Source organism: Rhipicephalus sanguineus, chromosome 7 (assembly GCF_013339695.2).
Source record: "Rhipicephalus sanguineus isolate Rsan-2018 chromosome 7, BIME_Rsan_1.4, whole genome shotgun sequence".
Lineage (NCBI taxonomy): Eukaryota > Metazoa > Arthropoda > Arachnida > Ixodida > Ixodidae > Rhipicephalus > Rhipicephalus sanguineus.
Window position 1 is genome coordinate 35,273,430 of NC_051182.1, and position 16,827 is coordinate 35,290,256.

General features: G+C 45.3%; 1 protein-coding gene across 1 annotated transcript in view; it reads left to right on the forward strand.

Annotated features, from left to right (window-relative positions):
* Positions 1-16,827, forward strand: part of LOC119400662 (oxygen-dependent choline dehydrogenase-like) — a 55,319-nt gene that overhangs the window by 20,443 nt on the left and 18,049 nt on the right. The window contains exons 4-5 of the mRNA XM_049417364.1: positions 4,293-4,479; positions 5,836-6,080. Of these exons, the coding sequence (XP_049273321.1) occupies positions 4,293-4,479; positions 5,836-6,080 (432 nt within the window). The remainder of the gene's footprint in view (positions 1-4,292; positions 4,480-5,835; positions 6,081-16,827) is intronic.

Below are 16,827 nucleotides of genomic sequence, written 5' to 3' on the forward strand. Positions count from 1 at the left end.
TGTGGCCCCTACCAGGCCCGGGCCCGAAAGGTTTGGACCCGGGCCGGCCCGGCCCGTTTCAGCTAGTTATGCATAAAGGAGGCACTGTCCAACCTTCGGCCATTGTGAAGATACCTGCCGCGCACAAGATATTTTCTAAAAATTGTTTTAGGAACTTCTTTCAGTGTCACGACTTTCACTGGTACTGTGTATACATTCGGTTAAAGGGACACTAAAGAGCAAAACGATTTTTCTCGCATTATTAAAGTGGTCTTCCACGATACCAAAAACACCACGCTTGCTGCGAGAAGACGCAAAATAAGCGAGAAAACGCGTAAAAAGAAAATACAGGTGGCGACGCCACCTTTGAATTCCCGCACCATTTGCAGTGACGTCACATAGTTTTGACGGCGCCTGCTTGGGCCTACGTAGCTCCTAATCGGTTAAATCGAAGTACATTGTCCTCTGAGGGTGCCAGAGACTTGACATAACGAGTTTGTGGAAATTTCGTCGAGCCAGTGGCGCCAAAACTACGTTAAATGCTCTTTGAAATCCTTTACGTCACGAATTGCAAAGTTCGGCGCGAAATTTAAAAATGCGACTTTGAACGTGGTTTTCTCATCTAATATTAAACCTATGGTGGTGAAATAAACTACACAAAAGTTCTCCGAGCACACTTTATCAATCTAAACCAATTCATTGTTTCTCTTTAGTGTCCCTTTAATCCTTTCAGTCCCAAGTTATTTATTTTAAATGTAAGCACCCGGCTTTTAAATTTTGAGATGTGCATGGTCATGGTAATCCAAAAAATGAAAAAAAATCTTTGCTCACACTTTTCAATGAAGAGTAATTAATGTCCAAATAATTTAATTAATAATTAATATTTAATAATATTTCCATTATTTTTACTCGATTTATTACTTAAACAGGTATTTAGGTGGGATAGCATAATGCCCAATAGTCAACATTTCAATTTTCGGCACAAAACTAAAATAAATGCCCTATCTCTGCATGCTGAAAAAAGCTGTCTCAGCGAAATGCATGAACAGCATGACCGCTTCTGTAATTTCTTTGTTCACACGTGACCTCGCTTTGTTGTATCTACCAGGTTGGCACCATATGTAGAGCAGATGCTAAATGTGGGCTCTTAAAGAACCAACGCTTTATCTTTACCAGGTGCTTGTTGAGTGACCTTAAAAACGGATGATTTCAATTGAAGCAACAGGGCCTGAAAGGCTTAATTACGCCCGTAACACTCGTGCGAAATAATTGCAGGGCAATGTAAAATATAATTGGAGTCATAGCTGGCTGTTTCATGTACGCACGCAGTGCTAACCACGCAACCTTACATCTGCGATGACGTTCGGCAGAATGGAGTGAGTATACGTGATTGTGGGAGCTATGTGCGGTCATTCTAGCATATGCCATGTCTGATGTCAACGTAAATGGTGTCCGCGCGCGTTGGTGTCGTTCGGGCGTTCATACTCGCATGTGTTTAACTGAGTATTTAAGGATGGGTTAGGTTTGTAAAACACGTGGTCAGTAACCACTCACGGCGTGCCCCTGACTGCCAGACGATGGGCTTGGTTGTCGGAATATGCCGGGGCTTATTCTGAAAGCAAATTTTGAAGCGATTTCTGAAACAGAAGTGGTTTCATTCGTGCATAGCCAGTGCCTAAACGAAACGAGGTCCCCTCCATCTTTTACGTGCAAAATTGTTTTCATTGCGAAGTTATTTAAAACGAAACACTCGTGTCAGACTTGTGCATAGTAACGGAGTATTGAATAAAGGGTGGTTTAAATAAAATAAATCAGTGTGTGTGTGTGTGTGTGTGTGTGTGTGTGTGTGTGTGTGTGTGTGTGTGTGTGTGTGTGTGTGTGTGTGTGTGTGTGTGTGTGTGTGTGTGTGTGTGTGTGTGTGTGTGTGTGTGTGTGTTGGTTATTCCCAGAATCCCGGATCGCTTCTCTAGCCTCATCACTCCAGTTGTGAGCCATACTCGGGGAAACGAGTGTCGCTATGGTCTGGCGCCTCACCACTAATGGGAAAATCAACAACGGCGTTCGCCCTGTGAAAAGAGTCGCTCCGCATCTTGCCCTTAAACTGCACGAAGAATAGCTCCTGAGATATTAATGACTCACAAGTCGCGTTGACGAGTCTACGGAGTCAGGAAGGCGGAAACAGGCGCGGCGGGCATGCGAACGTAGCTGCATACTCGAAATGTTTACCTACATACAAACGCGCACATCTTATATACACTAATCTAGGCAGTTTACCGTTGCTTTCCTTACACGGTACCCATGAACGACTTTCACTCACTATAATGGTGGAAACTTAGGCGTTTCTCGAAATTACGTGTAGCATACCGATGGAGCAAAATTGTAGACGTCTTGTACTGTGGAATTTCTGTGCACGCCAATGCACTCCAGGTGGTTTAAATTACCGGGAGCCCTCAACGACGGCGTCTCATATAGCCTGGGTCGCTTCGGGAAGTTAAACCCCACAAAAGAACAAAAATAAAGCCAAACAACGTACACACGCAATTATACAGATACGTATGAGACCCGGGCCTAATACGGGCCTGGCTCAGGCCCGACCCGAGCCCGGCCCGGGCCCGACCCAACAATCCCTTACTCGGCCCTGCCCGCGGGCCGGGCCGGGCCCGTGCAGTGCTCTATTATAAACAACCAGCGTGCAGTAAGAGAACATTACTCGAGCCGCTCTGTTTTTCTACATTTAAAAAGCGTTATCTGTATTTTTGTTTGGTTTGTGGCACACCGCTGTGTCTTGCTGATTTCGAAAAAACTGTAACACGCTATTGCGAAGGGTGTAGAGATACCTGTGGCTAAAGAAATGAGCCAATGAAAGCGTCACAGCATTGCGCAGGTCGCGAAGCAACAACGTGTTGCCGATATCTGACTATTGTTTATGACGCGGGCGTATATTCGCAGTCTGGAATGCAGTGGAGCTCTAAGGTTATCTTAGAACTTTGACAGGCAGTACACTTCTCTGCAACGAACACTTTCTTTTGAATGCCACTAGAGATAAGCAGTTAGACTTTACGAAGCGGTGCGCCTCTTGCAGCTGCCGTCCGGATGAGTATTTAAGGGCGCAGAACTCCGATATTGTGTTCTGGCCAATTTGTGGCGGCACAGTGCGGTCCGCTGACTGTTCAGCGCTGGATGACGAAGGATACGGCCGCATTTTCTTGATTCGAAAGCCCCGCCAACGACTGCGGCTCAGCTGCTCCGTGTCCTCTGCTTGTGAAGACGCTAGCAGACAATTACGCGACTGCGCGCAACAGAAAATGTCGGACGCACCCAGTGTTGCCGGAACACCAAGCATTATGAATATCTCCTATAGCGATAACGCCGAATCGAATACTAATATAAATCAAATAGTTTTTGAACAGCAAGGCAACCAATTTCCATGCAGATCTAGATGGGTTATGTAGCTCTTCTAAAAAAAAGCCCATGAATTCGATGACATTTTATTTGAAGTAAACATTCACAAGCTTTATCAAAAGACGGTTACAATTACTTTTAACCGACAAAAGGTACCACAATTATGTAAACTGACGCAAGCTCGTGTGAGCGCCCGCATGACGGTAATTACCTGGAATTAGTTGTGACAGGTTCAGATGATTCGAGCGTCAAGCCTTGTGTTCAGTTCAGGTCGCATTTAGGTCAGGGCGGAAGAGCGTTGCATTTAGCTCAAATTAAAAAAACGCTTGAGGTGAAATAGATCTGTTCCTTATTACACATACAACTCGACGATTTACATACGCCTCAATCGCGGAGTCGTAATTAGCGGCTTGGTATGTTTTATGAAACAAATGATCAGTTACCTCACTGGTGTAAAATGTATAAGATGTTTTCACATTCCAAGCCTCTCGAATTTGAGATTTAGGCTGATAGCATATAGATGTAGTTTGGTTGAACAATCGTTACTTCGTTTCGCACCAAGATTACGTGTGCCAATAGCAGTAGCTATGTTGTTGACACGAAGCGGGTGGGCCTGCAAAAATAAACAGTGAGTCTTTCGTTGAAAAACCGACTTCATCAATGCTCATGTGTTGTCTTGCGAGGAGTTTGTGTTTGAATGTTTTTACCTAGCTGGAGTTTTTCTAAAGCATTGCGACCCGCCTTCTGACAATTCAGCTGTAAGGATCTCTTGTGTACAGTGATACATTTATTTTTTCGATAGACAGCGTTGAAGTTTCAGACACTAAAATCATTTGTACGAATTTCAAATTGCATTGTAATTTGTGCCCCGAGAAACCTCCTCGCTGTATATGTCTACTCTGTATTTCCAGAGGTGTCCGTGGGCACGCGGAAAAGCCTTGGGAGGCTCGAGCGCCATAAACTTCATGTTTTATGTTCGCGGGAACCGGCGCGACTACGACATTTGGAGGGACGAGTTCGGAGCATACGGTTGGTCCTACGACGACGTGTTGCCGCACTTCAAGAACATTGAAACATCGAGAGTTCCAGGCCATGAAGGTGAGTTTCATTGTGCGCTGATTATCACGATACAAATTAAGCGCAATAAATGACAAAAAAGGCAAGGCATACAAGCACAAGCGCTACTTACAGACCGACCAGCCCTATATTCTGTCGCACCGGAGTTGTGCGTTGAATCGCTGCTCGACCTTGAGTACCATTCACTACTACGATGGACATAGCTTACAACAGCAACCGCATACTGGCAGAAGAATGCTGAAGTTGCTGCAGGTCCATTGCAATTTGCACATGCGAACACACTCGTTGGTTTCATTAGAGATTGTAGCACGGCTGGGTGTGCAGCCGTCACCTAACACCTGTAATCACGTGACATGTTACGTCACGCTTCTCTTTATATAGCTCTAACCAAACGGCAATAATGTTGTTCTTCACCCGACTGCCGGCCTCGCTACATGGTGGCAGCGAAACCCAGCGGATGCGTCGATGGCGTCCGCACTACTACCGCCCCCGAAGCCCATGGAGATGTCACAGGACCCTTGGGTTGCCTGGAAAACTTGGAAAAGTGAGTTTCTGCTCTTTTCCACCGCTACAAGATTGAACGATCAGCCAAAGGATGTTCAAGCAGCCACGTTGCTAGTCACCATAGGCGAAGAAGCTCGAAAGGCATACATTACCTTCAAGTTCGAGTAGGCGGAAGACAGAAATGATGTTGAAGTTCTAATTAAGAAATTTGAGGAGCACTACAGGCCCGCAACCAACTTAACATTTCAAGAATTTCTATTTGGTTCAAGAAACCAAAAGGCAGGCGAAACGTTTAACGAGTGGCTAACAGAACTGCGTGTGTTAGCGAAGAACTGTGAATTTGGGAATCTTGAAGACCGCATGTTGCGCAGCCGAATCATTTTGGGCACAACGGATAAGAGCCTGCAGCAAAGGCTGATAGCCGAAAACCCGACGTACGAAAAGACTGTCGACATATGCCGTGCGCATGAACAAGGCAAAGAGCATTTTCGAGAGGAAAGTGGTCTTCTCTGGGGCCATCGTCGCTGTGCGTCGTCCTCTCCCTCAGGTGTTCTCTTGTGCGCCTGAATTCTCGACCATCTTCTGTTCTTATGATTGCTGACCGGGGCGTGTTTGCTGGCCTTAGAAGTACCGCAGGCGACCACGTTCGCTGGAGCCTGGATCCTACGGCGCTAAACAAAGTGCTGCTGCGGGAACATTACCCATATTACGACAAGCCCTTATCATCCCCGCTCCAATGGTATGACTGAAAGAGCCGTACAAGAGGCAAAAGAGCTTCTAAAGAAATGTTCACGCAGCAGGGTTGATTTTTATATGGCGTTGCTAGAATGGCGCAACATCCCCAGAGATGATGTTCTGAGGTCCCCTGTGCAGAGACTCATGGGACGACAGACCAGGACCCTATTGCCTGTACCAACCAGCCACCTGGAACCAGAGGCAGTTCCAAGCAAAGCCGTTCACAGCAGGCTCCAGGAGATCCGTCAAAGCCAGAAGGTGTATTACAACCGTGGAACAAACGATCTACCGCCCCTTTCTCCAGGCCAGCCAGTGTCCACATACGACACCCTCCAGCGAACGTGGTCGCCTGCGGTACTTCTAAGGCCAGCAAACACGCCCCGGTCAGCAATCATAAGAACAGAAGATGGTCGAGAATTCAGGCGCACAAGAGAACACCTGAGGGAGAGGACGACGCACAGCGACGATGGCCCCCAGAGAAGACCCCTTTCCTCAAGAGCTACGCCGAAGCACCAGAACTCGCCACCAGCCCTGTCGATACCCGCAGCCGGAAAGGCATAATTAATTTGTTCCCAATTGAAGGAAGATGTAGCACGGCTGGGTGTGCAGCCGTCACCTAACACCTGTAATCACATGACATGTTACGTCACGCTTCTCTTTATATAGCTCTAACCAAACGGCAATAAAGTTGTTCTTCACCCGACTGCCGGCCTCGCTACAGAGATGTCGCACGAATGGGCGCCAAAACATACGGCGCTGATAGAGTGAAACGCGACGATTGGCGTGTATGGTGGCCGGCACTTTTCACACCACAGGCGATCAAATGGTAACCGATCACTGTCACCACTGGGAAACAAGGCTTTCGTTCCGAATACCATAACAAGACCGATCGCGAACCACCAGTGCTCACCTGCGTCTAATCACTTGAGTTGGTTAAGTTGAACATGAGTGGTCACTTACAAATTTTCAAAAAGATTTCCGAGAAATCCTCAGGCCAACATGTCGACAGTGTTATTAAACTGGTATAGGCTGTTATTTTGTTCTCATCAAATCAGAAAATGATCTACGACCAATTTCAGCCTTAAATGCACATGTTCCGCGTAAGAGGAAAGAGCCAAAAGAAAAATGCGAAGGCAGTTATACAAACGAGAGTAAGTGTAGGCACAAAGTCATGATAATTATCCGTGTATGGGCTTTTGCCGCAACCAGTGCTGGGCAGCACCGAAGATACATGTATGTTGGATACTATCTTAGATACTCTTTGGGTATCTTGTATCTGTATCGCCATACGTCTCACAAAACGAGTATCTGCATTTGTATTTCCGATAGATTCAACAATGTATCGTGTATCTTAAGATACAAGATAATGCTATAGAAACACCACCGTGCGAAACAATAAAACGTCGACCTGAATTCCGGTTCTCAACCAGCTATTGCTGCCACTAAGCCACCTCAATAAACTATAACGGCTGACATTCTTTTATATTCCTTGAGTTTCGCTGCTTTCACACATAGGCGATTCGAAATATCTTGTGGATGTAAGTATGGCGTACACACGGTGATTCTGACTTGCATGCAAATGAGACTATAACAACAGTCGCGCTATCTGTACTGATGCTAGATACAATAGAACAAGCAATGACGTAACAGAAAACATTTTGACGTACTGTATCTTTGTTCTTTATGCTGAATTATTTAAGAAGTTATTTTACTGACAATTTGATTGTGAGCACAAGCGATATCTTTGCTGTCTTCCACTTGCACACCGTACGTTTCCTAGTCGTGTGCATAATTTTTTCCCGTCTTTATTGAATTATCCCCTTTGTAACCAGCTGCTTGAATATGTTTTCAGCTTTTTTCTTATTTTTTAATTGTCTCCGTTATTGCTACTATTTACATAGGTGCATTTCATGTGAGTTTATTTTTATGTCATGGCGATGTTAAGGCCAAAGGTGTTGAATAATCTGAGCGTGCCTTGAGTGCACAGTAACAAAAATTCTGCTTACGATTTAGCTGAACAGCGAAATTGAGTTCGCGTGATATTATTGGAAATTATAAGAAAAATCTTAAAGATGTTAGGACGGGGATTGGAGAAGCATAATACCAAGTACTTCTTAATCTCATCTACGCACCTAATTTTTTGTCTCCCCCTCACGCGTTTGCCATCTCTTTCAATCCAGTCAGTTACCCTTACTGACCACCGGCTATCCTGCCGACGTGCTACGTTCCCGGCTCATACCCACACCAGATTAAGAAGTTTGTAGGTATAACGTGGCAGCTGAAACACAGGACTGGGTTGATTGGCGGAACATGGGAGAGGCCTTTGCCCTGCAGTGGGCGTAGACAGGCTGATGATATATATGATAGAATACCAAGTACTCCGTTTTTCTCATTCGCGCCTCTACAAGCCGTTTTATGCTATTTTTCATTGGCACTGACTTCTGGCCCTAACCCTAACATACGTCTGACCCTAACATACGAGTTTACAGTACATGATGCTCTATTGCTATAGCTGTTAGGGGTGCCGCCTGTATCGTGTTTATACAGGGTGTATCAAGTAAGTGGGACCAAATATATACAAAAGACTGGTTAACCTCAACTGCATAAATATATCGAAATGGGTTGCTGTCATGTGGCCCTCCTTGGGGTATTTTTATATCGCGCTTATTGTGTTAATTAACTAAGACGAATTATGCAACGTTTGTTTCAGGGCAAAGTGCGTTTAGTTACGTTGTAGAGGGCATTCCGAAACGACCGATAGCATTTTTTATGGAAACGTACATGCTGAGTCGTGATTTTTTCCAGCGTTTAATGAAAACCCGAGAAATAGGACCACGCTACTACCCTCGTGCGCTAACTTACTGCAGCGCTCTCACACGTGCTTCCAGCGAAACAACCGGCGCGTGGACCATGGCGAAATGAGCGGCCGCTCATCTAGGCATCGGCTCCTTAGTGTGTCAACATCCCTGACGGCCGCACACGGCCAGGAAACGCCACTGTCCCTGAGAAGCGATAGGCCGACAATCCGCGCGCCAGTTGTTTCAGCACGTTTAAGAACGCCACAGTACTAATATAATACGCTTGCCGACAAGGTACGGCTGCACAGTGGTATTTGCGTCATCATGCGAAGGCTTCTTAATGACGTGGTTAAAAGTAAATGGCGACCCACTAGCTGGCCGCCAAGTGGAGTAGCGACGCCCGTCAGTTAAAAAAGTGCCAAGCAAAAACCACTAACAGCGCAACAATTAAAGAGCTGTAATGTTAAGTAGCCAAAGAAATCCAAATAAGTCGTTTCGGAATGATACTATGTACCCTGAGCAAGAAAGAGAAAAATATTGCGGTACGAAGAGGTATTTCGTTAAAATGAAACAATGTTAGTCACAGTTAAGAAATTTTAACTAAACGCTTTTGTACATAAGCCTTTGCTGCTTCATTAGATATTCTATAACAGCTAATTTGCAGATGTATCCAAGTATCTTCAGATACATTTGGGAAGTTTCGTATCTGATATAATAATTCCAAAATTATCTTTTATCTATATCTCACATACTTCTCGCCCGAGTGTTCTGTATCATATAGCGATACAATTTCAAAGTATCTTTGCCCAGCTCTGGCCGCAATATATACAAGAAATGCCGTGGTTTCCTCGTAAGAACATTTTATTTGCATTTGTCGTGGTATACTTTTATAAACTATTCTATCACATCCGCGAGGTAGTGAAGATGTCTGACTTTCTTACGAGCCCTTAAAAGTCACTTTCTTTCCTTCTTACCCTCTTGCGTTTACAAGGGGTCTGACTGCATTGCTACTACGGCATACGGATCAGTCAGAATAAGTGGTACAGGGCGTGCGCTAGTTTGGTATACTGAGACGACAACGTCCACTGCGTAGATCGACCTATGAAACCATCGTTGGCCATGTCACTCGGTCAACACGCTGCTCCACGAGAGTGACGTGCTCGTCACGGCACCACAGAAAGAGAAGACGATGTTGAGCATCGTGTAGGAAGACCACGCATCGTCGTACCCGTTCTTCAAGATTTAGCACTACGTGCATCGTAATATCAATCCCCTCAGTTTGTCCAGCGTGTTCACCGTGGCGTCAAGTCAGTGACGCCACGGTGAACACGCTGGGCAAGTCAGTGAGCTGATCGAATGGGCGCGAGAGTTTGCCACGTACTGCATACGGCTGCAAAAGTCATACGTCCGCATTTTACGTCATATGTAAAAGTCGCCTTTCGGTACAAATCCAGCATAGGCCCCGTGACCAAGGCGCGGCTGAAAGAGCGGGATTTCGTCGGGAAGGCTGTCTGTCGATCATCACATCGCATTCATCAAAGGTTGGGCGCACTCTAGTACTGGCGCCGACAGAATTTGATTTGCGGGAATGTCGAAAAGAGAGAGAAAAGAGAAAATTTAAGGAGCAGAGAATATTGAAGAAGAGCTATAGATTGTGGTGATCACTTGTCTCGACGAAGAGTCGGAAATTCGTACCATTTCACAAAAAGTCCCTGGCGTGCCGCGAGACCTGAAATGCCGTGTGCCTGAAGAGTACCGCAAAGGGGATGGCAACATGATGATCTCCCTTCTCTTTTAAACGTAAACGTGAAGCGTCCCTTAAGTTTATTTGCTTCCATAAGAAAGGCGGCAGCTCGTATCCTCCTAAGCAGATTATACGTTCCACTATATCGAGGATGACAAGACCCTGTAGGCTGTATACAATGGTGCATCCGTGCACCCACGTGTACTGACCTGTTATGGACCTTGTGGCATATTTGGGAGAGATAAAGAGAAGATACCATTCACTCACGTGTTATACAGATGTAAAAGTACCTTTTCATCTTTGTCCTTTTTGGTGAACAAGCTCGAATCATTTCATAAAAATTACCGCACGCAAGATATCTTCATTCGCCCATGGTGCACTAATGATTCATGGTGAACGGAACTTTCCGTATTAGTTGATTTGAGGCTTTCATCATGATGTGTGCTATAAAAACAGACTCTCCACAATTACAGCGCAGCACATCTGCATTTCTGGTCTACAAAAATCAGTTCTAAAACCCGATGGAGCTAATGCCTATAAAAGCTCACAATAGCGACAATTCACCGTTGTATTTGCACCTCTCATTCCATTCTGTGCCCTTCGACCTGGTGTTATCCATAACGCAGAACTGTCATGCATGATATCTTCTAATACAAGCTCGAAACGTACGATAACAAACAATAACCTCGATGAACTAACCTCGCGGTTATAAGACTTAAGACTCCGCCAGATGGATAAAGATGCGCTCTTCTTAAAAACTGCTATGTAGAAATCTTCGGACATTCCAAATACCAATAAACGTATGGCTAGCGGATGATTGAAAATTCGCCTCTAATATAAAAATGCACCGTTTGTGTTATTTCTAACGCAGAGTTGTATCGTGGCACTACAGGAGAAATACCCGTGGTGTATGCTAATACGCATACTCGTCTGAGCGAAGCGTTGTTGGAAGCCTGCAAGGAAAATGGCTACCCCATCATTGACTACAACGGAAGATCACAGGCGGGTGAGTTCCCCTCTGTCAACTGACTATGGCGCTGGGCAATGAGGGTAACGATGCTTCACCATGGGCGTCCGGAGCGGGAGGGGGCCTGGATTTGCATATAATATTTTCTCATACATAAGCAATAAGCTACACAGCTTGACTAGCACACTCCGGTCCCGCACATCCGTGTGAAACGGCATTCAGAATTGCCAGCCGAATTTTCAAGTCGTCGGTCAGGTCAGGGCAATGAAAGAATGGCCGCCGCTTCTGGAAGCCCCCTACGCGTATGCACCCACCTGCGAAACGTTTTGCGGACGCCCTTGTCCTTCAATATTACTGTCTTCAGCGCTACGCACTGATACCGTGGAAGATATTTACATGTGGCGACGGCAACAGCTCAAGTGTCCCTTGGGAGTAAGAGACTATCTCTAAATTACCTTGACCGCGATTGTGATTGTGATCGCTGACAAATGAACGGCTTGCGTTGAGGTGGGGGCGTGTACGTTTATTTAGGTGCTTGTATAGAAAACCCAGGCGGCCATAATTTTTCCGGTTTTGATTCAGGCGCACTATCACGTACCGCACCATCATATCGTGGTTATGGCACACAATACCCCGAATTCATTATTATTCGTTGTAATAGCCAGAAGTGAGTAAGAGAAAGTAGAGAGCATCAGCGACAAGCCTATTGCAGTCTACGTCTGTGCTCACAACATCGACTATTGCTGTAATGTTCCGATTTCGTGCACATCGGTGTCGTGAGTACGCCACAGCTAGTGGGCAGGTTATGTCATTGTGGCCGAGGGGCATTGTCGATTGAATGAAATCAACCATTTGGCAGCATCCTCGCCCCTCTCCTGCCCTTCATTTTTACGGGCCTCTGTGTTCCTCGTGTTCTTTGTGTAGCTTGACATGTGGGATGAGTGGAGAGAAAAGAACCATTCTTGTACTAAGTGGTTTACATAGGAGAAACGTTTAAGTCTAAATTAATCTTCTTATTCACTGTAAGCCGCATCTAACACCGCGAGTATATGATGGGTATTTCGGATTCATATAAGGTTGTAGTGCGCAGCACGGTAAAGCTATGGTTCCCTTAGATATATCGCTATGCTCCACACCCGAACTTGATTCTACTAGCGGGGCACGAAGAATTTTTTAACGGGAAGTGCGTCTCTACATTTTAGTATTAACATGTACACGACGAACGCATTCCTTATTATGTCTACAGGGTAAAGAAATAATTGTGATTGATTGCCATGCTATTGAAACTGCACAAGATGACATGTCGTATGCGAGTGAGTCGCAGTTGGATCTTAATTATGAGTAGGAAATTCTAAGAAATTATGCGTGTATACGTGAAGGCATTCAAGAGACATCCTCAGATCAGTACCGCGTTTTCCGGAATTTAGTCGACGTTATGGGAGAACGCAGAGGAAGCCGTCTGTCAGCAGCGGTACCAAAATTACGATGTTGGTGATCTCGTGAAAATGCATTCTTCAGAAATACTGTGACGCTGTAATTGTTCTCTCTTACAGGGTGCTCCAGACTGCAAGCCAATATGCTCCGCGGCGAGCGCTGCAGCGCTAGCAAATGTTTCATCACTCCTATACTACATAGGAAAAATTTGCACATTTCGCTACACAGCCATGCTACAAAGGTGAGTGAGAAATTTTGGTCACCGGAACATTGCACCAGAGCAAGGGAATTGCGTAGGATCGATTTGTAGCTATGATACTTGCTTTGTGTTTCGTATACAGCTGCCTATTCAGGAACCTTCGGCGACATGTATTGCCTTGCGAACGCACTGGAGGAGGTTGTTCCTTTAGAGTTATCCTGGGAAAGAGGATACGTTAGAGATAACTTAATTGCCCTGCTTGGAAGGTGTGCGGCCGCATGTAAAGGAAGCAATGTTCGTTACTTCTTTTGCTTATTCTTTTGAAAGATTCATCAGTCAAGCAAATCGGTCTGCTCTGTTGGCAGGCCGCTAATAGAGCTATAACCAATGTGTGCTCTTATTTGCCTCTGGCCGGAGAAATAATGCCAAGAAAGTCGTAAGTTTATGGTCTTCTGATCTGTAATGTGCATGTTTGGTCTAGTTGGTATTCCATTGATAGTACTCGAGCGTAAACTTCAGAGACAAGGAACGAAAAATTGCAGCTTACACAAGCGTCAGCTTCGAAATGAATACTTATTGTTCAGGCACATATTTACAATGGTAAGCGCGAGCCTGCAACACTCCGCTTCCAGAAATCACGACACCCCAGAGAGATAACTAGTCAGCTTACAAGATGAAAAGCATCAGTTACACGCAAAACTAAAACTTGTACATAGTTCACCTGGCACTATCACGTGCTGCACCTAGAAAGCAATTCCTTCTTTGACAGGGCAATGAGCGGCACACTGATACACTGGTGATCGTCTTTGGCCGTTTCTACTGCTTCTATTATTTGTCGTGTTCTTTGCGCAGGAATGAGTGTAGAGCACTGCACATATTGAAATTCAGGGGTACATCCACAGCTGAGGACGTACGCCCGAATTTGGCCGCCAAAGAAAGAATTGCACTTTCTGGGTGCTGCACCTGATATTACCAGGTGAACTATGTACAAGCTTTAATCTTGCATGTAACTGAGGCGTTTTGTATTGTAAACTCACTAGTTATGACTTCAGTGTGTCGTGATTTGTGGAAGCGGAGTGGCGCAGCGCTCGGTTACAGTTATAAATATGTGTCTGTATAACAAATATTCAGTTGGAAGTGAGCGCTTGTGCGTGTCGCAGTTCCTCGTCCTTTGTGTCTGACATTGCCGCTAAAGTAGGATCTCTGGTCTGTGGTTGCATACAACAATCCCTGCGGAAAGGAGCATGCGAGCACGTGGTGAAATAACCTGATCGAATACGCGACATACTGATTAAAAAAGCTGGGCAGAGAAACAAGCGACACAGTTGTTTCTACAGCGGCTTGGTTTCATGGTTTTTCGCTTGCGCCTCGATAGATCGCATGCGAAACTGAAAACATTGAAGAATATTCTGAAGTCATCCTGACGGCTACCACTCTTGCTGTTTACTTCGATTGCTTTCGCAGCTGCTAAAGCTACAGTGCGCCGATATGATATTCAACTAGATAGTTTCGGTTCACGGGTACAGCCTCTTTTAGGAATGTGTTTCGGTGCCGCCGTGTTGGGCTATTAAACTTGCCGTTTTTTATCGTTAACAACTAAACGTAGAGTTCTACGGTACACGCCTTCACACGAAAGCTGTTGGGGAGGTGCATTCGACGAGCGACGTTTCATGGCCTTATTAATTCATCTCGCGATATACGAAAAAAAATTGGGCAGTTACGCACCAGTGGTTCGAAGACTGAGGAATCAGTAGAGCTGGTGGCGATCCTTTCGCCCATCTCTCCTCCTCACCCGCCCTTCCCTTTCCCAGCCCCTGCTATGCTATACTACGCATGGCTGTGGTCTCTTCACCCTTTGCTCTTCTCCTTCCCTCCTCGGCACCATCAGTTCGCTTTCTTACCCATTCATATACTATACTATTCATGGCTACCCCTTGCAATACTATCGATGGCTGTGCTATTCTTCGCCCCTTCCCCTCCTCCTGTCCCTACTCCTCACCTTCACTTCACTATCGCCCTCCTAGCTGTACCGTACTATACGTGGCTCTGGTATGCTTTCTTTCTCTCTCTCTTCATTTCCTTCTCTCTCTTCAAATCATTTCTCTGTCTTTGTTTTTTCTATCTGTATTTCTTAGTATGTTTATTTCTATAATTCTCTCTCTCTCTTTTGTTCTTTTTTTATCGTTTTTATCTGCTTATGACACTCTTCCATTTCTTTCCCTCTATTTCTCTGTTTCTCTTTTCTTGTCGCTTCCTCTTTTTTTCTCTCTGTCTCTGTACTTATTCTCTCACTCATTGCATCCCACGCCGGACAAATTGGTGCACGTGTTGTGGGAAGCAGAAGATTAAGAAGAGGACGATGAGAGTGCGTGCCAGTTTTCAATGATGACAATTGGTGTTCGCACTACTCGGCGCAACGAAAGTGTTAAACAACTGCGCTGTTAAAAAAGTGAATATTTGTTTAACATCTCAAGGCGCGGCGCCCATGTGTCTTACGCAAAATCGTCTATATACTACGATGACCCATGAGAAAGAAACACGGCACGCCGTGTGCAAGCGTATGGGCCGAGGAACAGCATGGTTCACTAATTTCTTCGGGCATTCCCCCATCCCCTCCTTTCGCCTCTAAACACGCGCTCATCTATAATTTACTTACCACGTGCTTACATGTTCTTTTTTTTCATAAATATTATTGCGCTAACATATGTAGTCAGTGCAGAAAACTTTCCTTTCAGGCGAATTATCTTAATTCTGAATTATAACGGTTTCTTGAATTTATATCCTTGTTCACCGTTAATGTCTGCTTTTGTGAAAACTGCGTTAAGCAATAAATTACAAGCTGTAAGAACAGATGGACGTTGTGCATGTCTTCCACATTCTCTTCTGTTCAGCGCTTCCTTCGCCAGAATGAAATGTCAATACAAACGTACTTTAGCAGCCTAGGTGTCGCAATGGTTACAGCGCTCAGCTGTTGCCCCGAAATTACATTCAGAACAGCTTTCCAGTTGTTAGATGCTCTTCGTCTGCGTTGTCCATGTTTTTCTTGTCCTCAACTTTGCAGTGCTAAAAAAAATGCCAGGCCTGCGCGGAAAGCGCAGCACAGTCACAGCGAAAGCTGGAAGAGCGGCATTTCTAGAGCCCGTTCTAAACTCTCTTGGGGCTACTAATACAAGTACACTAGCAAGGTCCCCACTACGCCATAAATCACGATATTTGTGAAATTGGGAAGCACCTACAACGCGATTATTCGTCATTGTGCGCAGAAGCGAGGTTCCAGCTACACATATGTGAGGCATTATGTGCACTTTGTTTACGTGACGACTGATGGCGATGAAGAATTGTGGCTCAGCCCTTTGTAATGGCTTGGAAGGTTTAAACGGCTCACCAGTTACGTAATTCGCATTGTGTGACGCCCGGTTGCAATTTAACTCTCCCACCATGCAATGTAACATACATTGACGTGAGAAAGAGAGACAGAGAGAAGGGGGAAGAACTTTATTGAGACCCTGAGGAAATGGATGATGGGCTTATGGGCTTCCTTGGCAACCAATGCAAGTGCACTTGCGAGGAACCCACTACGCTATAAATCATCATAATTTCTGTGAAATGGAAATGCTTACGTGACGACTGATAACGATGAAGAATTGTGGCTCAGCTCTTTGTAATGGGCTGGAAGCTTTAAACGGCTCACCAGTTACGTAATTCGCATTGTGTGACGCCCGGTCGCTATTTAACTCTCCCACCATGCAATATAACATACATTGGTGTGAGAAAGAGAGACAGAGATAGGGGGGAAGAACTTTGTTGAGACCCTGAGGAAATGGATGATGGGCTCATGGGCTTCCTTGGCAACCAATGCAAGTGCACTTGCGAGGAACCCACTACGCTATAAATCATAATTTCTGTGAAGTAGGGCAGCAGCCACTATGCCATTTTTCGTCATTCAACGGAGAGCCGTGGTACCCGCTAAAAACATGTAAGGCATCAT